General features: G+C 38.2%; 1 protein-coding gene across 3 annotated transcripts in view; it reads left to right on the top strand.

The window, feature by feature from the left end:
• Window positions 1–1,232: 1,232 nt before the first annotated feature.
• The window catches only part of HERC2 (HECT and RLD domain containing E3 ubiquitin protein ligase 2), a 106,341-nt gene continuing 83,165 nt past the window's right edge, over window positions 1,233–24,408 (top strand). For 2 of the 3 annotated variants that reach the window (XM_033053062.1, XM_033053064.1), the window contains exons 1-4: window positions 1,233–1,304; window positions 2,048–2,167; window positions 13,026–13,140; window positions 20,543–20,680. In XM_033053062.1, the coding sequence (XP_032908953.1) occupies window positions 2,096–2,167; window positions 13,026–13,140; window positions 20,543–20,680 (325 nt within the window). In that variant the 5' untranslated portion in view covers window positions 1,233–1,304; window positions 2,048–2,095. The remainder of the gene's footprint in view (window positions 1,305–2,047; window positions 2,168–13,025; window positions 13,141–20,542; window positions 20,681–24,408) is intronic. The other variant, XM_033053063.1, reaches the window with a different exon arrangement.

Here is a 24,408-nt window from a genome sequence, read left to right on the forward strand (position 1 = left end):
GTACCTTTGCCTAAATGCCAGCAAACGGTCGCAGTTCTGTTAGCATTTCATTGACATTCAGTCTGTGGCTTCATGTTGGCCAAGGCCAATAATAGTCCCATCTGCCAAGTCTTGCTCTACATTCCTAATTCCTTAGCTGCCAGGGAACAGGAGCCTAAGTATTGTGAGAAACTTTTGGTTAATTTGAATTTCAAACTACTAATATACATCCCCACCAAACTTATGCTGGAGGATGATTATTTGCCTCAGAGCAGTTTCTCCCTGGAGCGATCAGACAACATTTGCCTCCAGACTCCTGTCATTGCCTGCCATTAGCAAGTTCACACTTCATTCCCCAGTACCCTTATTCCTTCACGTTTAGCGGCACCACTTCACTGTTCTCAGCCTCTCTTCCTTCCCTGGTTACAGAAGACGCAGAGGAGGCAGAGTTACTGATGTCTTCTTTGCACTGGTCTTTACTTACAAGACCAGCAATGGGCAGAAACTGATGCACAGGAAGCTCCACCTGAACTTGAGTTTCTTTACTGTGTGGATGACCTTGCCCTGGAACAGACAGTGTAGAGGGGTTGTGGAGTCTCCCCAGTTGGAAAGATCCAAGAAACATCAGGACACAGAATCAGAGTCACAGCATTATTAGGGTTGGCCAAGACTTTGGAGGTCATCCAGTCCGACACCTCAGCCAAGGCACGGTCACCTAGAGCAAGTTACACAGGGACGCATCAAGGTGACGAAGAGACACACAGTCCTGTGCCAGGTGCTCTTTACCCTGCTTGAGCAGGGAGGCTGGACCAGATGCCCCAGTGTGGTCCCTTCCAACCTTACCCACTCTGATTCTGTTTGTCTCCGAGCTATTCGTTACTAACCTTCCTTGTGTGAAACATTCAAAAGCTACTCTTTTTTAGAAATCAACAGTACAGTTTGCAGATGGCGCTTCAATGACTTAAACAACCTTTTTCTTTTTTTTTAAATCTCTGCATCCCGGCCGTAGGGACGCTGCGATCTCCGCTATCGCCGGCGCGGCTCCGCCCGCCCGCGGCCCCGGCGCTCCCCGCCCGCTGCGGGACAGGATGTCCCGCCTCCCGCCGCTCTGCCGATTGGCACGGAGCTCCGCTGGCGTACGGGGGGGCCGAGCTCTCCCCGTCTCCAGTAGCGGAGGAGCGAGGGAGGGACCGGCGAGCGGCTCCGCCGGCGGAGGGGTGGGGGGGTGGGCGGGCGAGGGAAGGAGGGGCGAGGATTACCCGGGGCCGAGCGGGCGGCGGTGGAGCGAGAGCTGGAGCCGCCGCCGTCGCTGCCGCGGCTGCCCGGTGAGTGTGAGAGCCCCGCCGGGCTCGGGGGAGCGGGGAGCAGGGGCGGGATTGCCGTGAGCGGTGGTGGGCGGGGGCAGCGCGGCCTCCGCTCCGCATCCCGGGAGCCCCGCGGGAGGGGAGGCAGCGCAGCCGCGGCCCCCGCGCCGTGTGCGGCCGGGCTGCCCTGCCCGGGCGGGGCTGTGCCCGCGCCCCCCGCCGCCGTGCCCGGGCTGGCCCTGCGGTGAGAGCCGCGGCTGGCGGCCCTCGGGGGCGGTGACAGCGGGACGTGGGCGCGGGGGTGGGATGCTCCCGGGAGAGGGGCAGCCCCCGGGCTCGGCCGCCTCGGGAGGAGGGGGTGCGGGTGACCCTGATAATCGCTTTATGTTGGCCTGCGGCTTGCGTAATCTGCGATCAATTATTTATTTCATGCACCACTTACGGGGCTGAGGGGCAGCGTTAAGGCCTTTGGTGTGGCTCAGTGCAGCAGAAGGGAGGCTTCCTTCCCACGGGTGTGATAGGGGAGGGATGTGGAGGCTTTTTTCTGGGTTCAGGTAGTATTCCTAATGCGTGTTCCTCTCCCCGTGCGAATTCAGGGGATGTGAGCGAGGGGGGTCCTTCTTCATGCTACATTTTTAAAGATCAAGTGGAAGCCGTCCTAGTCTGAGCCGAAATAACCTTGTGTGGTTTACTTCATGTGCTAGATTTTTTTTTTATTTTTTTTTTTTGTTTTTAATTTTCTTTTTCCTCCGCTCATTCTCTAGCAGGTTGGGCTGCTCAGCCAGCCTGGAGAGAAGGCTGAAGAAGGAAACATGTCTTCTGATTCTTTTTGTCTGTCTGCTCAAGCAAGGTTTGACTCCAAATGGTTGAAGACAGACTTGCAGGTAAGGAGTTTGATGGTCATTTTGCATTGTGACCTTTCAGGTGCCAGTCAAGGATGCTTTTGGTCCAGAAAGCTGACAAGCAGAAGACAGCAGCTCTTGAGATAGTGTATAGGTTTTCCAATGTATGCTGATTTATTAGTGGTTTTGAAGAAATACTAAGTTATTTTGAGCTGCAAATAGATCTGTATTTTCAGTCCAGTCCCTTCTGCTTTAAAATAAGCTGGGCTACACACGTATGCTATCTGTGTATGCTGTCTATGTTACTGTCTTATGCAGAGTGTCAAAGCCCCTAACAGAGTATGTGGCATTTCTGCTAGAACTATAAATTCTTATTTAGGCTATTGCTAAATGTCCTGCCTACATATGGGCTAGCAGTTTTAATCACATGTGAACTGAAGTGGAAGGCAATGAAAATATAATTTATATTTTGAAGAATTCAAGTTAGATTTTGCATTATGGGTAGAGGGTACCTTTAAATTTTGTCCTTTTTGAAGGGAATTAATTTTTTGTCAAAATAGGTTTAAATGGAAGTGGTCTTCATTGAAATACGCCAGTATCTGGTGAAAGTTTTCTTTTTTCTTAGACGATTTCTTCATTTAGCTAAGTTATGTGATATGGGGAGGAGGAGGATACTAATATGTTTTTCCAATTCAGGTTTTATGAATAAGTGGAAAATCTAGAGAAATAAAATAGTTTGGGTCAGTTGTGTTTATTTTAGATGAAATGGGTAACTAGATTAAGTCCTTGTCTCTTTACCTTCTTTTATCCAGATGTTGCACATAACCTTTCTAAGTTTCAACTCAAAACTCTGAAATTCTTTTTGGAATGGCCCACCCTGTGTTATTATTTTGTTAGTTAATAATAGTGCTGCTGAAAAACTCTTAAAAAATCCATCTTTGTGATTTTATCCCAGATTACCTGCTGATAGTCTACATGCTTGAGTTGAGTTGTTGAGTGATTAGGCAAGGATTTTTCCCATGCAGTTGTGATTCGAAAGCAGCCTTCCCCCAGTATTTTACATCAAACAAGATAAATTGGAATCAGAAGTGACAGATATAGCCCAAGAGGTTCCATTATTTAGTTGGTCTTGAATGTAAATGCTGTGAAATGACAGGGCATGCTCTTGATTTGGCTAGATTAATTCTGTTTTCATCTTTTGTTCTTACCAAAGTAAAAGTTTCAATCTAAAGTCAGATGTTTTCTCTAACGTAGTAAATAAAGATGCTATACAACATTTTGGAGATAAACATATTAAGAAATACGGAAATATATTTTTGTTTCCAGAAGGATGGCTTTTAGATTGCAAGTATGTTGCTTCAATGATTGTTGAATACAGAAAAATTTATCTGAAAAAGTGGCAACCTTTGTTTGCAATGCCTGCTGACTGTGCATTGCCTTTTTTTTCTTCTGTATTATATGGGGTGAAAAATGTGACTGTTCATGTGATTTATCAGATTTTTCCTTTTTTGTAGTGCCTTTTTTCTTCATCCTTTTTTTTTCCTGTTTATTTAAATTTATGCTAGGAGGGTTTCAGTTGTCATCCAAAGTTTTAAGGGTTATTTTCAGCTGTTTGTATAGATCCAACTAAATATTTTTGATTTATGTTACTGTAGTTTAGTTAATGTGTTATGGGAATTCCTTTTAATAATAAAAATCTTCATTTGCCGCGTATTTCTGTGAATAAATGCTCTTATACAAGTTCTTTATGAGTGATAACAAGTTAGACTCTTAATTGCCAGAGTACTTCTTTTTATTATTTTTTTCTTCCAATCAAGTTGTAGTCAGAATAATGAGAATAATGAAATAAGAGAACAGTAATAACTTGTGATCTGTTAGGCACAAACATCACTTCTCTGGAATCTGAAGAGAAGCCAGGCCTCCTGGGTGTAATATCATTTTCTTATTAGGTTACCTGTGTTTGGTATTACTCAGGTCCTCATCAAGAACTCTTAACTGGATGTTTGTGTTCAGTATTTTGAAAAACTGAGCATGTGAATCTTCAGTAGCATCTTTTAATGCATTAAATGGCAGATGGCTTCTATAAAGGAAATGGTTTTAGGCTCTGGAGAATTTTTCTGCTACATGAATGATTATTTTAGCTATTGGTTGACTAGCATGACCTAGCTGCATGTGGTTATTTTTTTAATAGGTATAAATCCTAGTCTTAATCCTTTAAGTTCTATGTGTACTGAATATGTAGATTTCTTAATGTGCATGCTTTTACTGGCTCAGCTGTAGAAGAACCCTATTGGTGTTCAGGAGACAGTCAGCTGGAATTGAAAAGGTGAACACAGTACTATGAGACGTTTGAAGAAGACACTAAATTTATGTAAAGGGATTAAGATGAGTATGAATTGTTTGGAATTGGAACTCCTGGAACTCCTCACTTTGCAGCTACATTTTTAACTTCTCAGTGTACAGAAGTCCAAGAATGACTAGGTGACAGTCCCTGGAGAAACAGAATTATTCTGGAGCGTTACCTTGGGAGACTTATAGAGACTGATTGGTTTTTAAAATAAATTCTGCTGCTGCAAAATTTGGTCGTATAGCTAGGATTGGAAGTAAAATGGTTTCATTTGGTGGCCTAGTAGTCTCCAAAGTACTTTTTTTTTTTAACTTTCTTCCTTTGCCACTTGTCGGAGTTAGTTCTTTAGACTTGATAACTGGCAGTTTTTGTAGATTAGGCCAATGAAATCTCCATGAATATTATTGTATTCTTTTCTGTTTTAGCTCCAGAAAATGTTGCATGAATAACGTAGTACACAATACTCTAGTAATGTTTGCATTAATAAGTATTATATTGTGGCATTAATACAATAAGAAGAGAATGATATGGGGATTGTAGTATGGCTTGTGTTTAATCACCTGTGTGCGTCACTGTTGCAGCTGGTGTCCAGGCCAAATTTAAGTGTTCTTACTCAGTTTTGGGATGTTACTGCTGTGAGACAAAGGCAGTGTGATGTAGCACGTTATTACTGTTCTTAAGTGAGTATCAAAGGCACAAGTCCTTTTGTAGTAGCAGTGAGCCTCTGGCCTGCATGATTACCTGATGTGGTGTGAAATGTTAATGGAACTCTATCTTCACAATGTTTTTTTCTTGCATTAATTTTTGTGAAACTGAACAATATTTTAGGAAACCAAAGTGCTGTATAAAGATCCAAATCCAACCTTTACCTGCTCCATGTCTTTTTACAAATTTTGTAATTATTTTAATGATTTATGGCTACTAGTGTAATTTTGAAATGCTCAGGAACATTTATTATACTTAAAGAAATCTAAATTTCTTGGTGGAGCAAAATAAGATACTATATGTTGCCTGAAAAAGCAAACTGTTACAACAGCTGAAAAATCAAGGTAGTTCAACTGAATATGAGAACATTAGTATACAATACATAGTATGTTCTCCTATGGCATATGTCAATAGGATGTGTATAACATCACCATTAATAAAATAGTCTTATGAAGTTATAAAATAGGTGGATTTTAGTGCAGGCCACTTTTTCATGTGTCATTCTTAAAACAATTGCTTGGAAAGTTAGTGTATTATTTTAATTTCTAAGCTATTTATTTATATTTGAATTAATAAATTTAAAACACCTACCTATTGATGAGTATTACTAGTAGAAACCATGACATTTATAGCAAACACTATACACTAACATTACACTGTGTGTAATGGGAGATTGTGTTTCAATGACTGTTCCTAAGGGAGACATCCTTTATTATAAAAAGGGAAGATTTAAATTGTTTACTTAAACCTAGGTACCCAGTTTGCAGAATCAAACTGTGCTTAAAATAATTCTGATTAAATAGATGTACTGTACAACTAAATTAGAATCTTATGCAGAGACCTTTAATTAGTGATGGATGAATAACTAAAAACTAGAATTGCTGTGAGCTAATGGGATGCATGTGTGTGTTCAAATGGAGTTTAATTAGGCTGCTTATTCTGGATCCTGTGGAGAACTGTTGTGATTAATAGCGGGAGTTAAAGGGAAAAACTTTCATTTTCCTGTTGTGTGGAGAAAAACTTTAGGCAACAGTCAAGGTACAAAAGCTGCCTGCAACAGGAATATGAGGCATTTCCATCAGTTTTTATTGAGTTCATGGTTGGCAGACTATTTCTGTCATTATCTTTTGCAACAGAGATGAAAATGAGCTTTTGAAAATGAAATAGCCATCTTTATGAGTTGCATTGGTTAGAAATCTTTTTGCCCTTATTTCAGAGTTACATTTGTCATTTTGATTTTCTTGAAAATCTCACTCTTTTAACATTTAAACTAGTGTCTTTACTTGTGAGAAGATTATGTAAAGAAATGATGTCTTGGCTATTGAAAGCAAGAAGTTGGTAGAAGTTGCCTTCTCTATTTTGTTGCTTTCCTGTTAATCTTCTTTGTTTTGATTTTCTAATGAAAAAAATGAAGGGCTTATTTGGAAGTTCTTAAAGCAAACTGCAAATGAGGACTCCTTTGTATTTAAAGGAAGTGAACTTTGCAATAGTAATTTTAAAAAGTTATTTTAGAACTGAAGTTATGCTGTCTCTCTGAAATAAGTGATTTCCAAATGGATGGACAACACTTTATGTGTTGTGATAGGTTTGAGAAATTAGATTTAACACATAGGTATGAATATTTGGGCTCAGACAGAGCAATTCTTCTGATGCATATAAATAGTTTCTAGGTTTGAGGGAATTGTATGATTTTTCTTTGTGTTTTCTATTTCTTAGTAACTGTTAACTTTTCCAGCAAGTGGAAGACAAGCACCCTGCTATTATGGGGACATTTCTAGTTTAACCCCAAATCTGTTGAAGTGATGTGGGGCTGCTGAACTTTTTGACTTTGCTCTCCAAGCTTTTGAGCACTGTGTTTAGGTCTAGTGATGTTGCACTGTGCTCTGCATAGGTGTGATAAGCAGCTGTGGTTTCAGGGCATGCTTCGTTCCCTTTCAGGGAAGGAAGGAAGCTAGGACAAAATACTAAGACAACAATGTAAAAGGAAACACAAATTGAATGGATTCAAAAAGGCAAAAACAAAAGAGACTTGGGAAAGGACTTATTGTTCTGTGATTTTCTTCAGTACTACTGGGCTAAAAATGTTTTACTTAAATATTTTCCAATGAAAAGTTTTTCATGTAGTCTTTAAAATACAGCCAGTGGCTAATGCAAAAATAACTGAATAGAAGAACAGATTCTCCACTACCCTTGGCAATTCTGAGATGAAGATTATTTAAGTAGCTTATATTTTAAATCCGTATTGATCTTCTGTGGTTATGAAGTCAGTTTCTTAAATTTCCAGTGCAATTTTATAGTCAGGAATCTTACCTGTGTAAGATTTGTGTGTCATTTTATTTTCCTGGCTTCATTTTCCTTGAGTTCAGGTTAACTTTTATGAAGGCTTCTATGCTTTTTGCAGGAAAGCTTATGAAGCCACACTGAGAACATAATCTAATGTACTACCTAGAGTTTGTCTAATTAAAATAGTTGACTCAAAACAAAATCAGAGCTGCTGATTATTCTTGAAATAACTTACTGAAAGCAAAATTCTAGAAGTGCTTTGAGAATTCTCAGGAGCTTACCCAGTTGTGGTTGCAAGATTTAATTTTCTTGAAATGGAAGGAGATGTTAATGTTAGTGTCTTAGTGTCCAGAGTTGATGGGGATGGAGGGGAATTTCACTGCCAGCCCTGTTGGAGGTTGGCAGCAGCGTATGTCACCAACCAAACTAGATACCCCTTGGACTTAATCAGATGTTGTACCAGACAGAATAAATTACAATTCTACTGCAGAGATAAGATTAACAAAAGATTAGAATGGAGGCAGCCCAGTTTACAGTAGAAGTTCACTTTAAAGTCTCCTTAGGCCCTTGTGTTTTTAGTTTGGGATATGTGAGCAGGGCTGAGCCTTGGGTCTATGTGGGAAATACGGATTTGCTGAGATCCGTGGCTTTCAAGTGCAGGGATCAAGACATGGTCTGGGGATGAGAAAGTGTGGCAAACGATGGAAGAGGCTTGGGGTTTCTGAAGGTGAGATGTGTGGGAGATGGGGATCAAGAAGAGGTCAGTAGATGTCGTGGGAAAGGACAGGGGAGATATTTACATGGGGAGTGAGTAGGAGGATTAAGAACTTGGGCCAAAATTGTCAGGCAGTGGATTGTAGTAATGGAGTATGGAGCTGCTGTTGTCCTGGTCTTTGTAAAGAAGTGTGTGAGTGGTGGGGCAAGCAGGACCTTGAGGGAGAGGTTTACAGAGGGTACATCTCTGGCACTGTCGTCAGTTGCAAAACTCCAGTGAAAGCTTCATTATTCTTACTTTAACTTACTGAGTGTTATAAGTGCATGACATATTGTTGGCTTTTTGCAAATATTTAGATAAATACTATATGTATAATAGTAAAATAGCTTTTCTCTATGAATATAAGCTTTTTTCTTCTAATAACGAAAGTTAGACATAAGTTTTTTTAAAAATAGTATACTTAAACTTCCCACTTAGTTAAAATGACAGCCTGTAAACGTGTAATAAAAACCCTGCAGCTAACACGATTATCAACACTCACCAGCTACAAAAAGCTGAAACCACCACCCAAATTAAAAAAAAATTAAAAAAATTAAAACCACAAACCAAAAAACACACATGCTCTAAAAAAAAAGTAAACTCAAAACCTGACCATACTAAACAGTTCCCAAAAAAAGTTTAACTATACATAAAAACTATAAATATTCACAAGTTAATATATTGTAAAATGTATTTAAAAGAACATTCCCAAAACAGCCAGTGTGCTCTTAGCAATTTACCAAACACCCAACCGTTTTAACCCTTTACTTTATGTATGTCTCCTATTGTCTTTTAATAAACCTTTTAAATTTTACCAAAACAGTAAAACGTGTTTTTCACACCGAGTTTAAGTTCATTCCTTTAAATGTTTACAAATGAAGTTACTAAATGATTAGAGGGAAAGATGTTCATATGAATCAAGCAATCTAGTGACAGAGACTTTACAAAACACAAGTAGCAACTCTTGTGTTTGGAACTCCAGTATGACAGGAACAGTGAAGACACCAAGTGTGTTTTTCTTCTCTTGCACTGTACCAGCAATTGCCTTGTGAACACTCTTCAAATAATTTAGTGGAAGTACCTTTTTTTCTTTGTTTTTATTTCTTTGAAAACATAAACCAGAGAAATCTTTTCGGATTTGTTCTGAGCAAGGTTTTAGTTCTCTAGTTTGAACACTGAGCTGTGTTGGTAGACTCTCTATGAGTGACTGAAGGCGAGAGGTATTGGTGGGAGCAAAGGAAAAAAGTCCTAAAGTTATGTAGGAAGAAAGAAAATGCAGGGTTGGTCAGTTAAAGCAGACACTTGACTTTTCTACTACACTGAAGTGTTGTCTTCAGCTGCAAGTTTCACAGGGTCACAAATGTTTGAGATTGGAAGGGACCTCTGGAGGTCATCTGGTCTGGCTCCCTTCTTTGAGCAGGGCCACCTAGAGTCCAGTGCCCAGGTCTATGTTTGAATGTCTTCTGTGTATCTCCAAAAATGTGTTTCCTGGTGGTCAGAGGGAAGCTCCTGTGTTTTAGTTTACACCCATTCCCACTGGTCCTGTCACTGGGTACTACTGGGCAAAGCCTGGATCCATCTTTCTTGTACCTTCCCTTCAGGTTTCATACATATGTATATATATGTATATGTGTATATATATATATAATATGAAAAAATATATAAAATATATATAAATAAATAAATATATATATGTAGAAGCTTTCCTCCCAAACCCTTTCTCTCTGCCTTTCCTCATAATAAGGGTGTTCCAGTCCCTTAATCATTTTCACGTCTCTTTGCTGGGCTCTCTCCTTTTTGTCCACATCTGTCACACTGAGCCCAGCGCTGGACCTGTACTGGTGCCTGAGGCTGTTTCTCCCCAGCTGTAGGACTTTGCACTTATGAGGTTCCTGTCAATCCATCTCTCCTAAGGGAGTTGTAAATTTTCTATTATGATTATGTAATTTTGAGATCATGAAAATAAAATTGCTTAAATTTCTCACTTAAAGCCTCAGACTTCTCTTTCACTTTTGGCTAATATATATAGTAAATCTAGGTATCTGCTAAGTGTTGAGTAGATTAATAGTCATTTTGTTACAGCTGAAATTAAGTTTGTGCTCAGTTATGGTTGTAAATGCTGCTTCTTAATTATCTGTTCAGTTGGTTGCTTTGATTATTGCTGTAAAGTCAGTCCAGTGTTTACTTTCAAACTTGACTCCTTTTCCCCTTCCCCCTTTTACTGCTGACAAAATGTTAACTACAACCTGAGTAGTAGGCAAAATTGTTTATCTGAAAGCTGCTTATGGCATTTGGAGAAGGAGGTGGAACTCTGTGACCCATAGCCTTGGTGGTTCCTCTATCTTTTTGCAACATACCAAGAAAATTACTTTGATAAGACTTTGAACCAAATCCAAGGCCAAAGAAATTTTGTTTACTTCTTAAGTTTGTAGTTGCATGAAAGAGTTGAGTGAACTTTGTGCCATGTAAAAGGATTAGAGGTTGAAGTGGAGAAAACAGATCCTGATTCTGCTTTATATGAATACCTTTAAAAGTAATAAGTAAATTTTCTGAACTAGAACAGTGCTACATTATGAAGAATATGGCATTCAGGCCTGGAGACATTTAGATTTTGGGCTGTGAGAATAATTTTCCATACCAAGGTGATCTAAGAGTGTAAAGTAGAATGCATAGAAAAGACAGTTTATTAGAGAAAGATCTTAAATTTGTGAAAACTTAATTTATTGTGCAACCCATTTGGAGGGTTGCCTCCCTTACTATTTTTTCAAGCTTGTATTTTACCATAGGTTTGCATTTAACAGGTGAAAGTTTAAAAAAAAAAATCTATCACCATTATATGAACTAAAATTGGTGAAACAGCTGTTTTGCTATTTTACACAAGAAAAAAGACTACGAAGAGTAAATTCCCTGGATGCCCCACTAAAGTATATGACTACCTCTAAAGAAGGAAAAAATGAAGATAATTTGTTGTTGCAATATTCATAGACTGGAAACAATCAAGAAAATCTGTTAATGGTGAATCATCTTTCTCATTGTTGAAATGCAACTTCTAATTATTCAAATTTTTAAAAAATGGAGCCAAATATAGAACTCTTAGCAAAACAAATCTTTGCAAAAACACTTTGTGCTTTTTAACACTGAGGAACAGGGACTTTACCTTTCAGTAAAGCATGGTCAGAGTTTGATTCTGATGCTGTACAATTGATAAATCACAGATAAGATTAATAATGTCTAGCTCACACTGCATGATTCTGCCCCAGTCAGGCAATAGTAAGTGACAGACACGTACAATGTGTCAACTCATATTTTATGCTGAAAGAAGAATTACTGAAATCATTAATACATGTTGGAGTGGATTTCTGAAGTATGCAATATGAAGTCAAGAAATTGCTACGTTCATTTAATGTTACAGTGGTGTGAAAACATGTGACTTGTCTTTTGTGTTAAAAGAAAAAAATAACTAAGATGAACTGGAGCAGCAAATGTCTTCTCTGCTGGTGGATGTGTTTCTTAAAACCTGTAATCCTTAATCATTACAATGTATTTTATTTTGAGCTATTTTCTCAAGACAAGTGGACTTCTGTGTAGTGGTAAATATTTTAAGGCAGTTGTAAGCCACATCTTTGTGTTACTTCTCAGCTAAAGCACTTTGGATTTGAATGCTAGTTACATAACACAAAGATGCTTCTGAATAAGCCTTCAGCAGGTGGTATTTTTGGTTTTTTTTAAACATTTATTTATTTGTTTGTGTGGTGGTTTTTTTTGTTTTGTTTTTTTTTTTTTTTAAATGTGGTTCACTGCACCTCTTTGATGTGCAGAGAGTATTCTGTTTTTCAATTTCACATCTTACCCTCCTCCCTTGTATTATACAGTGGTGAATTTCAGCCTGGTTATTGTAGAATTCACTTGGGATGTCACTACCTGTTTTGCAGTGTTTTATAGAGCAAAAAACAACCTCCGTAGAGGAGAAGTTATCCTGGTCATTAGGATTCTCCAAGGGACACCCAAATTCCTAAATCATTAGGAGCCTTGTGTTACAGCCAATGCTTTTGTGAGTGGTTCCAGCTAGCAGAGTCTATGTTCTGTTGCCAGTATTTGTCCTCTTAAACACAAAGTGTATTGAGAACTGACCTGGGCTGAGGCAGCCCTTTACTCTTCCTCTGGGTGCTGCTGGTCTTAGGCTTGATCTGTTCCATAATCTGGTTCTTCATGGGAGAGGAGGCATTGTAGCAGTTGGAAAGAAGAGGGAGGGTTGTGAGAGATGCTTTGCACAGCAGGACCAGATTGAACTGGCTGAATTCATTTACAAATCTGTGCCTTGATGTCATCATTCTGGTTAAGATGCCCAGCTCTTCAGCTGCTGGTTGGCGAGAGGACTGTATGCCTCTGTCTTGAGATTTTATGCAGCTTGACTTTGTTTGAATAGCTTATCCTGAAGAGAAAAAGGACAGTTCACACCCTCTCCCTGCCCCCCAGCCCCCAGCTGATGTCATCTTGAGGGGGTGGGTAGTTCTGAGGTGCTTTTGATGAGAATTTGTCCCCCCAAAAAAGTTCATTTTGCTGGACTTGAACCTATCTAAAATGTACCATTTTGCACTTTTCACCTGAAAATAGCGTATCTAGACAATCAGAGATTCTGAAGATTATTTAAATCCCTGTCATACACACATACACAATTTCCTTTCCAATGAGATGGTTTTCTTATGTATTTTCCTTCTTCTGGGATGATATATAAAATGAGGTGTGTTTTAAGTGTTAGCTTGAGTTGCCTTGAGAGAAAAGTGTAACTATATGTAATGTATTTTTAACAGCTTGCTTTTACACGAGATGGACTATGTGGCTTGTGGAATGAAATGGTAAAAGATGGAGAGATTGTATATCCTGGAACAGAATTAATACAGAGTGGTGAACTACCTCCAAGAAAAGGTATGGATTTTAAATTACTCTTAATTTGTTCATTTTTTTACTTTCATTGTGGTGATGAAAATGGATTTCAGCTTCCATACTGTCACAAAACTTTGATTTATCGTCACCTGTCTATACAGTTTGCAGATCTTAATGTTTTGAATTAAATGAAACTGAAAGTGATTTCTTAAAAATGTACAGAAAGGTAATGTCCAAACCTCCAAATGAAGGCTTAAATTTGTTCCAGCCTTGTGAAATTTAATTTTATAACTAGGCATGTTATTAGGAAAGAGGCCTGGCAGTGTCTCTTTATTTGGTATGCTTGGTGTGTTTACAGCTGAAGCCTTTGTTTAAAGGAAGTGGACTGAGGAATGGGATAAAGCTGATACTGCTATTTCTAATTTTGTTTACAATCTTCAGAAAGTAACTGAAAGGTCAGCTTAAAAACTGTCCACAAGCTGCCTGAGAATGTAGTGTGTGGTTTTTGTTGGTTTTTTTTAAAAGTTTTCCAGTGTACTGGAGAGCAGTTCTAACACTACAAATACTGCAAATGGCAGTGTAACACATCTGTTTAGAGAGATTACTTTGGTGGGGGTGGATTTTGTTTTGTGATCGGCAATGCTGGAATGGGGTGATTCTGCTCTTGCCTTTTTTCATCTTCACTCAAAAGTGGTACTCTTTTGACTCCTTACTGAATGGAAAATTTAACTGGTCAAAAAAAGAAAATGTTTGTTTCCTGATATGGCTGAAGTGGGCTCACCAAATGGTCTGATAAGTTTCACCAGTGATTTGTAATATTCCCAGATAAATGAGGAGATGGGTAGAAATACTGCCTTTGGTGGTAATGAGCTATTATTTTAGTGTCTATTACTTCCTGAACTGTACTGTGGGATAGACAAGATATTTCAAACCAATAATGCTCAATTACTCATGTAATTTTTTCGTACCTATAATATGCCTCCTTTAAAAATAGGAGGAATGGATGTGTTTTTAACTAGAGGAGGTAATTTTTACAGGAAATAAGATACAATAAATAATTTATGAGAGAAGAATGAATTATACATTTACTTATCAAGAGTATAAGCTTTGTAGGTTATTAGTGGCTGCATGCTGTAGTAAAAATCAGGTTATGCTCCTAACTGTTTCAAAGTTAGAAAACTTTTGTGTTCCCTATGCTGCTGGCCCTTTGGAATATTATTGTTGACACTGGGTGAAAATACAGCTGGTCTTACCAGAAAGGCTACTACAAAGCTGCTTGAGAAATGAGTGGAGGGTAGTGTGCTGTTTTGTTCTTTGGATTGGCTAATTCCATGTATATCGATGATGTTGTAAACTTGATGCAATAGAGGGAAGGATTACCTCCCAAAGGAACTGTAGGAAACCCTTTCCCGTTCACTGACAGCTCACGATAGAGGTGTTTTGGTTGTGGTGTAACAATTCAACACGCTGTGCTTTCATGTAAAAGAAGGATAACAAACATCTGTAATACTGAAGGGAATCATGAAGTAAATACCTGCTTTGCAAATGAAATTGATGAATTGATCCTTTTGTGCCAGATACTTACACATTGTTTTTAGAGTTGTACCTGTACTTGTCTTGGACAGAAAACTGTTCTTCCAATATCTTTACAGCTAAGTAGCTGCAGTGAATTGAGATTTTTAGTTAGTTAGTAGTGCTGTAGTGCTTTTAGTAATTCTGAGAAAGCTTATAGAAAGATATCATAGTATAATTGTTTTCAGTTTTCAGGATAATCCTTGAAATATCAGCTAGGAAAATGTAATCTGTCACTTCTGGTGCAAAATATAGACAAAAGTATAAAGTAAAAATCCAGAAGTGCTAGGTCAATCATCTGTGACTTCATGTTTGTCCACACTTGGGACACTTATTCTGAGCAATGATGAGATTTTTTTTTAATGCCGGATGTATGTATGTACACGTCTTAGAAGGTTCAAAAAGGTATAAAGTGTTTAAAACTGTAGAATACTTATCTAAGAATACAGAGTTTCTGATACTTTACTGTATAAATAAGGCTTTTATGTTACCCTAATATGTCCTAGCTGTGATGAAGCCTTTGAAAGCTTTCTCATATGCATAGTGTGGTGGTGGTGAAGGCAGACTGCCACTTGTTTCCATTACTGTACTGTGGTGGGTTGACCTTAGCCAGGTGCCTGCCCTTCCAGCTCCTTGCTTGCTGCCCCTCCTCGATAGGACAGAGGGAGAAAATAAAATGGAAAAGCTTGGGGGTTGAGATAAAGCCAGGGAGATCACTTACCATTTACTATCATGGGCAAAATACTCTTGCGGAAATTTAATTTAGTTTATTTTAGTGCCAATTAAGATAGAATTGGATGGTGAGTAACCAAGGGAAAAACTAAAATGCTACCTTTCACTTGTCTTTGCTTCTGGAGTAGTTAAATGTAGGTGTTACATAGCACAGGTCACACCTGTTCCTTTCCACAGCTGTAGGGTATATGTTCTCCTACATATTTCTTGAATCACTGCAGTAGTTTAGAAATTTAAATAACAGTTTTTTCTGGCTCTTAACTCTTAGGATTAATGTATGAACTGTTTTTTTCAGTGAAGCTAGCCTTCATAAATGCTATTGTGTTGGCTGACAGGATTCTAAAATACAGATATCCTGCTTACCAGGCTTGAGTTTTGAGGAAAAAAAAGGTAGATCAAGGCTATTTTTAGTCACTATCAGTCAGGTTGTATGTTTGATTTTGTTAGGCAGTAGTGAATCATGGAACCAGAAAAATTGATGGTCAGTTTGCACCTCTGAACTTGCAGCTCAAGTTGAGTGTCATGAAATTAAAATCTAAAATATTTACATCTGTTTAGTTGGTACTTACTTTTTTGCATAAATGATCTACTAATATAATTCAAGAGGAGAGGGGAAAAGTCATACAAGTAATGAGATTTCATAAAAAACAACTGGGTTTAATATAAAAGACATACAAATTAATGTCAATATTCAGAGTTTGCTGCTAAATTGACTAATCTGGAGATGAACGAGAGGTTACTGTATGTAGTCCCTTTTATTCAGTCTTTTTAAAGAAGTTTTGATTTAAACCTGTCCACTATAAATCTATTTCTTCACTAGTGCTAGAGCTCTGTGTTGATGCTGACTAGACTGCTCAGAAGAGGCACTTCAGTGGATATTAGCAGTGGCAGCAGACTGAAAGAATGTGCTATTGATAGCAAAAAACATTCCTTTTCTCTCTAGGAAGAGCATAGAAGTACTGCATTTTTTTTCTTCTGTTAGTGAGAAGGCTTGGTTAGGAATAAGATCTTTGTTTTGAATTCATGGCACTTTAAGAAAAACATGTTTGATAAATGTGTTCAAGAGAATGTGTTTGTATGTTTCCAAGTATCATCTGAGGACACAGCTGTGACAGTAGTGATGTCCAAATACAGGTGCACTTGCAGCACTGCATGTAATTTCAAAGACAATCGGACTGCCCTCGGGAAATTTGGATTGGATTAATACCTTGTATACATGAGAAGCTGTGTTCTGAAAATAATAAAAAGAGTTAAATAATATTATTCTTACTAAATTTTCAAGTCAGGGAATCGTGACTGTGAAACTTTAAGACATACCAGTCTCTTTTGTGGGTTGCTGTTTCTTATTTATTTTTGATTCCTCAAACTTCATAGGTGGAAAATTCTATTTCAGTTAGCTGTTTTAAGTTCCAGGGCAAAAATATAAAATCATCAGCTTTATACCTCTGTCCTGCATTTGGTAAACACTGTGAACTTCCTCTTCTGTTCCCTCTTTCCTGAAAGTTGGACCTTTCTCAGCCTGGTGCCTCTGAATACACAAACGTCATTCAGTGTTGCACCTGCAAGCAGGTCAAATGAGGTCAAATGCCACAAGGAGTTCCAGAGAGGCTGGCAGAAACAAAATATTTATGATGAGAATAACAGTATGTGGGAATTGGTTATGGTGGCTGCTGTTCAGACCATGCTATAAATCAAACTGTAATAGTGTGTAGGGGTGTAGGCTGGCTCCTGCTTTGAGCCTCATTCTTTGTGTAAAGGAGAACTTGTTAAAAGTGAGAAGTGCCACTTTTCTGCTTCCCCTGGCCCAGCTGTGGGCTGTACCCAGTATATCAAGAATTTGGTGCTCTGCTGTGGATTATCATATTCTCTCTGCTGGATGGGGAAGTCTGTAATCACTGTGTTGGACAGTTTTACTTCAGAAGTGTAGAATGCTCTATTGTAAATTCAAAGAATAATTTAATGCATTTAAAAAAAAGGTATAGCAAGAAAGAAAAGAAGCTTTATTTCTGATTAGGTTTAGGAGATCAGAATCTTATCATCTAGCCTAGAAGGCTGTATAAATATGGTTTGTGAATGGTAGGACATGTATCTTTCCCTCACAAATAACTATCATTTTTGTGTATGTAGATATATATGTGTGTGTGTGTAAAAAATGAAGGCTTTTTGACAGAAAATATATTGCAGCTGAAATATTTCCTGGATCTGGGGCTGCCGAAGAGTGTTTTAGGGTGGTGATAAGATACAGTTCTTGTCTGGAGTACACTGTGTGACACTTTGCCCTGTCAGTGGCAACACCTGTAGGGAAACTTTTGCAGACTTTCTCCCACTATGGAGGGATTCCCAACTACGTGAGTTCATTGGCATTTCAGAGCAGCACAACACCATACTAGAACAGGTGCTGGAGGCAACTATGCCGCGTCAGGTTTTTTTCTTAATTGATTATGAAATGTAAGTTCCATTTTTAGTGCTTCCTTTTTATCCTCTGTTTATACCAGATTAGGCTATGGCTGTGCAAGATAGTGCACACATGGTGAGCTGCTGTGTTTTGATTTGGCAACCAATTTCTAGTTGAGAATGCTTAGTTTTGAATGGTGGCTGTGCCTACCTGCCTCAGTGTAGAGGTATAAGGCTGTAAACCAAAGCATAATAAAGAGAAAGGTCTTTCAGGGAGATGTTATGCAGTTGTTTTCCCAACCACAATATTCACAAAATTAAATTAAATCATGCTGACACACTGCATTGTGTTTTGTATGCATTGTTTTGAAAACTGTCTTACTACTTGTTACTTTGTTCTGTTCTGGCTTCGCTCAAGATATTTCTCCTCCCTGTCCCACTTTCTGAAAAATCTTTGGGTCTTCCTGTTTAAAAATCTTTCATGAAGCATAACAGAACTTCCATAATTATGATGTCTGTGTTGCTGCTTTCAATCTAGACTGATAGTAGCTTCTTGTGTTATGGTGGTTTTTTTTCAAGATTAGGGAACTGTCTTTGTGTAGCAGTTTGACATGGTCTCTTAACATAATTTTTAGCTCATTTCCTTCCCACTTTTTCTCTCACTGCTCCTCTTCTTGGTTCATAGAGACAATTTAAAAAAAAAATCTCTCTGTGGATTTATATGACAGAGTTGATTTTATTCCATACAAAGCTTGAGTTCCCACCTGGCTTGGGATCTTCTCTATTTGCAGTGAGGAGTTTGATAAAATGACTTAAGTTTGTAGCCTGTGGTTGTCATAATTTGCCAAGGATCTGTTAAAAAGCTTAACAAGTTCTCCTACAGCTGCCTGCAAAGCAGTGTCTTGGCACAGCACCCTTCTACCGACTAGCTAAAATTCCAGACCCTGCAAAGTGTGTCTCTAGACGTGTGGGTGAGTGGAGAAACAGTGAGATTATGGTGTTACTCTGGAAATATTCTGAACCACTGGGGCTGAACAGGGTCCTTGGTCTATAATGGGTTCTGTACTTCTAATGTTATTTGCTTCTGCCTTTGAAAATAAACAGCTGGATTGAATCACATTTTGGACATTGTTATCAAACTGGTGACTCACAAGCTGTTCCTCAGTGTTTGAGGAACACAATTAGGTTCTCTGTTTGCCACTTACAGCAGATATATCCAAGTTGTGTTTTCCTGTTCTCAAGTGGCTTTGCTATTTCTTCCTTGGCCCACAATCTGAGCTCTATCATGGATACTGAAATTATGCCTCCTTTGTTTCTTTTCCTGCCCTTCAGTCTTCATCTTCCACCTCCTGAGCACTAGTGTCAGTTATAGGTTAGGAAACAGTGCTCTAATTTAATATTTGTATAATTGAGGCTCCCCAAAAAAGCTTTGAGAGGTGTTATTGTCTCCAGTTAAAAAAAGCAAAGAGGCAATCACAGATTCAGTTCAAACCAGATTAAGCATTAATTTTCTGTTAGATTAGATGGAAAGAATACTTGAATATTTTTTTACATTGTGATAGGTGTATTTTGTACATTCTGAGGTAATGAGAGCCTTTGATCTCACTCTGAGTGTGAAGCAGGCTGCAGTCAGATATTCCATGTCTGGCTGCTGATGTAAACCTGTTATTTTCTTCTGATTTATGCTGGTACAAATGCATTTTTTTGGTGGGGTGTGTGGGGTGTGAGAGGAAAAAGAGACAAAATACTCATTCTTATCTGTCATGTTGTGGCTGGGACATTTAGGGAAGGAGTCTCTGGACTAGATTGGCACATAAGATTGAAGGATTTGTCAGTTTGAGGAGCCAGGTAAAAAAAGCTGGAACTAAACTCTTCATGGACAAATTTCAAATGCTGGAAATTTTGAGTGGTATGGTTTGAAAAAAAAGTCAGTGTGAGGAAGATAGTTGGCCATGTGTGCCTCAATTGCAAGGCAATCTTATACATTGAACTGGCTGGAGGTGTGGATATGGAAATTCATAGTCCCGATATAAAGAGAAACTTCCAGCTGTCTAGTTCTGCTGTGTTTAGAAAATTGAGACTTTCAGGCAGCCTTTGATTACAGAGATGAGTGACTAATGTCTGTGTTCTGACTTCGTGAGAGTAGTCTCAAATAATTGCTCATGCTGTTTTGTTACTTGGGTAGAAAATGGCGGTATTATTTTCATTACTTGCTAGTAATTACTAAGATACTAGATGTTTTACACATGTTGACATACTACTGCATAAAATTAGTGTAAAAGTCAATATATAGCTCTCCTTGATTTTGAAATTAAGGCTATTGCTGTCTTTTTTTGTTCTGTTGGAAATGGAATATGAAACCAAATAAATACTGCAGCAATACGGGTAGTTGGGAGCACAGTCTGACTTCAAGGGCCTCCTTTGCAGTACTGTGTATTGCAAATCCTTTGCAATTCTTACATGATGTTATCTATATTAAATGCTCATCATCCTGAGAAGGTTACAGAGGTGATTTCTGGATTGTAAGGTCACTGTCTTACGAAATGTAATATGAGACCCAGCACCTGTGACAGTTAAATGGTAAAATACTATTTCCCTCCACCATGTTCTTAATGATTGACAATATTTCTGTAAGCTTGTGGACTGGGGATTTCACCTTTGCATTTCTAATCTAGACCTGAATTCCAACATGAATTGAAGGTAGCTTAACTGGTCTTTTTTCCCCCCTCCCTTTTGTTTTCTTTAGATGATAGCACTGAATGCCAAACTGCATCAAAGAAAGAAGAGCAAAATGACAAAGAAAAGAAAGATGAAGAAGAGACTCCACTGCCCACTTACAGGGCCAAATCCATTGTTGAGAGTTGGGTGTGGGGTAAACAACCAGGTATTACAGCTGTTTTGGTCATTGTCACTGATATTACATATTCTGTTTTGATTACTGCTTTTGGAGCATCAGAAAGTATTTGTATCAAATGTACCTGCTGACAGATGCATCTGTTAGGTTAGTGAAATAAGTTGGTTAAGTGGTTAACTGTGGTTGAAATTAAATGTTTACTGTGTTTAATTTCAGGTTTAATTAGACTCTTTACTTGAAGAGTCAATTTGCCCCTTCAGGCTGCTTGAAGGCATGGTAGACTGACTTGGAATAAATGAAGTTACCCAGTGAAAATTTCCAGTGTCTTCAGAACATTTATTTTCAGTTGCAGACATTATAAAGAAATTGCTTAGTTTCTAAACCCTGAATTTTCTGCAGGCAATAATGGTTTAATAGGTGATTTTTCTTTGGTTTCATGTTCTAGTAGATAGGTTTGTGTGAATCATGGGAGGAAGGTTGAAATGGTTAGTTCAGTTAACTGTTTTTCCTGACCTTTGCTGACAGTAATTGCACCTGTGGTGGCAGTGGAAAAGCAGTTTGTGTGTTCACTTCTTTGTATAGGGGTCTATAAAATACTACTTTTGATATTGAAGCCAGTTGAAGTTCTGTTTGTTACTGTAGAGCAGCAGTTCATTGTCTAAAATTGTCTGTGTTTAAAAATAGCAGATCAGAAGAAGCCTCAGTTCAGTAGTTTATTTTACAGTTCCTAGTACATGATGTTGCCCGATTCAGATGTTGGCATGTACAAACTTCAGAGACATCTGCTGTGCCACTTGTCCTTTCCCCTCACCCAGAAACACTTGAAGATCCCTGGGAAAAGTATTATCTCTTCAGTGCCAGAATCTGCATCTGTGTAGCTGTGTTTGCTGGGGGAGATACTTGTTTCTGTTGAGCCACAGGTCAGCTGCCAGCCTGCTGTCCTCTGCTCTGTGCCAGCCTGTTTGCTCCCTTTCCTTAAGGGCAAGAGAACAGATGGATTTGCTGTCACTCTGGTAGTGGGACAGAATCTTGCAGTATATTAGGAATGATAAGAATTGCCACTACAGTGGAAGAGGGAGTGACAATTAAATGTGTTGGAGAGATGTGAGCTGAGGGTCACATTTTTTGTGTCTTATATTCTTATGCTGAAAAGTAAAATAAACTATTTTACAGAATGGTAATCTAAATGTCAAAAATCTTACCAGATTTCTTCCAGCTGACCAAAGTGTTTGGGACGAGACTTGGCCTTTAAACTCATCTTCCAATTATTTTTTAAAAAATGGAAAAAACAGTTTTTCAGAATAAAAAGGATATATGTGTGTTGGGAGTTTTCAGAAAGAAATGGCTTTCTGTCTAGTTTTAGTGTTTATATACAGTGTGGTTTATTGCCACATATATGGATTCTTATTCTAGGAATAACATGTGAAGACTTCATAATTTGTCAGAAATAAATTTTTATTCCTTGGTCTCTGTTACCGTTTGTACATGAAGTTTATATCACCTAACTGTGACAAAAATCTCAAACAGTGATATGAACACACTTGTGGTTTATTTATACAGTATATTTATTGTATAAATAAACCACAAGTGTGGCTTTTGTTCATGATTGTAGGTTATCTTATTAATTTTTGTTTTGCGTTTGTCAGGAATATAGCTAACAGCTGCCTTTTGAGCCATCCTAGTTTTTGTGGCTTGGTAATTTATTTTGAAAAAACTATACACCATCACTTCCATTTTGATATGTTCTGTTAATGTTTTATACAAAGAGAACTGTTTTATGCACTTCTGTTATCCTTCAAAAAAGAAACTTTTAAACATTTTTTTGTCAAAACCGTGAAGAAGCTTTTAAAAAGGAGAATTGTTTCTTGAATACATTGCTGATCAAGTAAGAATTAAAGACTTACTATATCTTCATTTGCGGTTTATATTCCTTTACTAGTAAGGTATAATTCAGTGATGGAGATTTGAAGATATAAGAAGAACTGAAGAGGCATTTAGTGTTTCAGGTCCTTACACTGAAGTATTTCTACTGAGTTTAATGATTTATGGCCTTACATTATGAAAATAGTAACTAGATATTAGACACTGTATGCTTTAGAAGTGCTGTAATACAATCTTATTTTGCTAAGTGTGGAGGATCTTGAACTTCAACAGGCTAATCTAGGTCAGTGGGCCTTGTGACACCCCTCCCCCACGAGAGCTAAGAGATTGTGAGAACACAGAGAAAAACCTGCTCATTAAATGTGTTGAGAAAGAGTACTTCATGTGCCCCTCAACTTCAAGCTTGTTTTGTCGTCCTGGCACAAATTCAGAGAAGCAAAATGCTTTCTCTAGGTCTCATCTATGCTGAGATCACTGTGCTGTCACAACATGGCAAAGACATCATAGTTTTTTCTTTTTCCTTTTTTCCATTTTTAATTTTGGTAAGGGTCTTACTATTCCAAATACTGTGAAAATACGTAAGATAATAAATACCTGTGTAAGTCATTATTTGTTTTTTTTTCCTCTTTTGCATCTTAGTGTTCTTCCATTTAATATTCAGTTCTTTCGTTATACCACTATTAAACTATTCATTTTTCACATGAATACTCCCTTGAAAAACCTTCTGCCTATTCTATTCATACCAAGCTGAGTACATTCATAGAGCAGTTCCTATGATTCCTCCTAAACATTCTGGTTTACTACCTTCATCAGTTTTCTTCTCTGAAGATATTTAGGTTTTAACATTATTACATGATCTGAGGTCCAGGTGTTCAGCCTTCGGTATGGGGAAAAACAAGAGGAAACTCTTTGAAGTGGTTTTTCAAAGCCTACAGAAAATTGAGCTGTATTTTATCTTCTTGGGCTTCTTTTCCTTAGTCATAATATGCTTGAATCAAGCTGTTCACAGACAGTGTTGCATCTTATTTTTCTGATATTTTTAGTAGAGCTGATTGCATGAAGAAATGCTTTATAGGCGCTACTTGAGGCAAGGTTAAAATTAACCATGTGACTTCAGTGAGATTGTTGAGATACCTGTCATTGCCAAGTGCACTTGTATTCTTGTATTCACTTGTATTTGTGTTGGGAGAGAAGGAGATAGGCAGAACTTCATCCTGTAAGGGGGTTTTAGTTACATGACTAAATCTAAATTTACACTGGGTACAGAAGTAATTAAAAAGTAGTCATGGCATTGAAAAAGCCCTTCTGTTAGACTTCTTTGAGATATTTTTTGCTTTTAGCAAATTTCTTGATTCATAATTTCAAGTTTAGATTTGGGAATGCTGAGTCATCATGTTCCCTCTACCCTAGTTTGAAACCACTTGCCTAGCTCCAAGTATCTATTTGGTGTTGAACACATAACACTCCTTATGGGTGTAGGGTGTATATTTACACACAGACAGGAATTTAAATTCTTGCTATTTTGTTCCATGCATGAGTATTAGAACATCAATTTAAACAAGTTTTACTGATGGTCTAAAACTTTGAAAATTACAGAATCGTAGAATATGGTGAGTTGGAAGAGAGCTGTGAGGATCATTGAGTCCAACTCCTGGCCCTGGCCAGGACACCCCAATAGTCACACCATGTGCCTGAGAGCATTGCCCAAGCACTTCTTGCACTCACACAAACTGGTTTGAGTGCTGTAACCATTTCCCTGAGGAAGTGCAGTGCCCAACCATTCTCTGAGTGAAAAACTTTTTTCAGCCTAAACCTCTCCTGACTCAGTTTTATGCCATATCCTTGAGTCCTGTCACTTATCACAAGAGTGAAAGATG

The sequence above is a fragment of the Catharus ustulatus genome, chromosome 2, assembly GCF_009819885.2.
Source record: "Catharus ustulatus isolate bCatUst1 chromosome 2, bCatUst1.pri.v2, whole genome shotgun sequence".
NCBI lineage: Eukaryota > Metazoa > Chordata > Aves > Passeriformes > Turdidae > Catharus > Catharus ustulatus.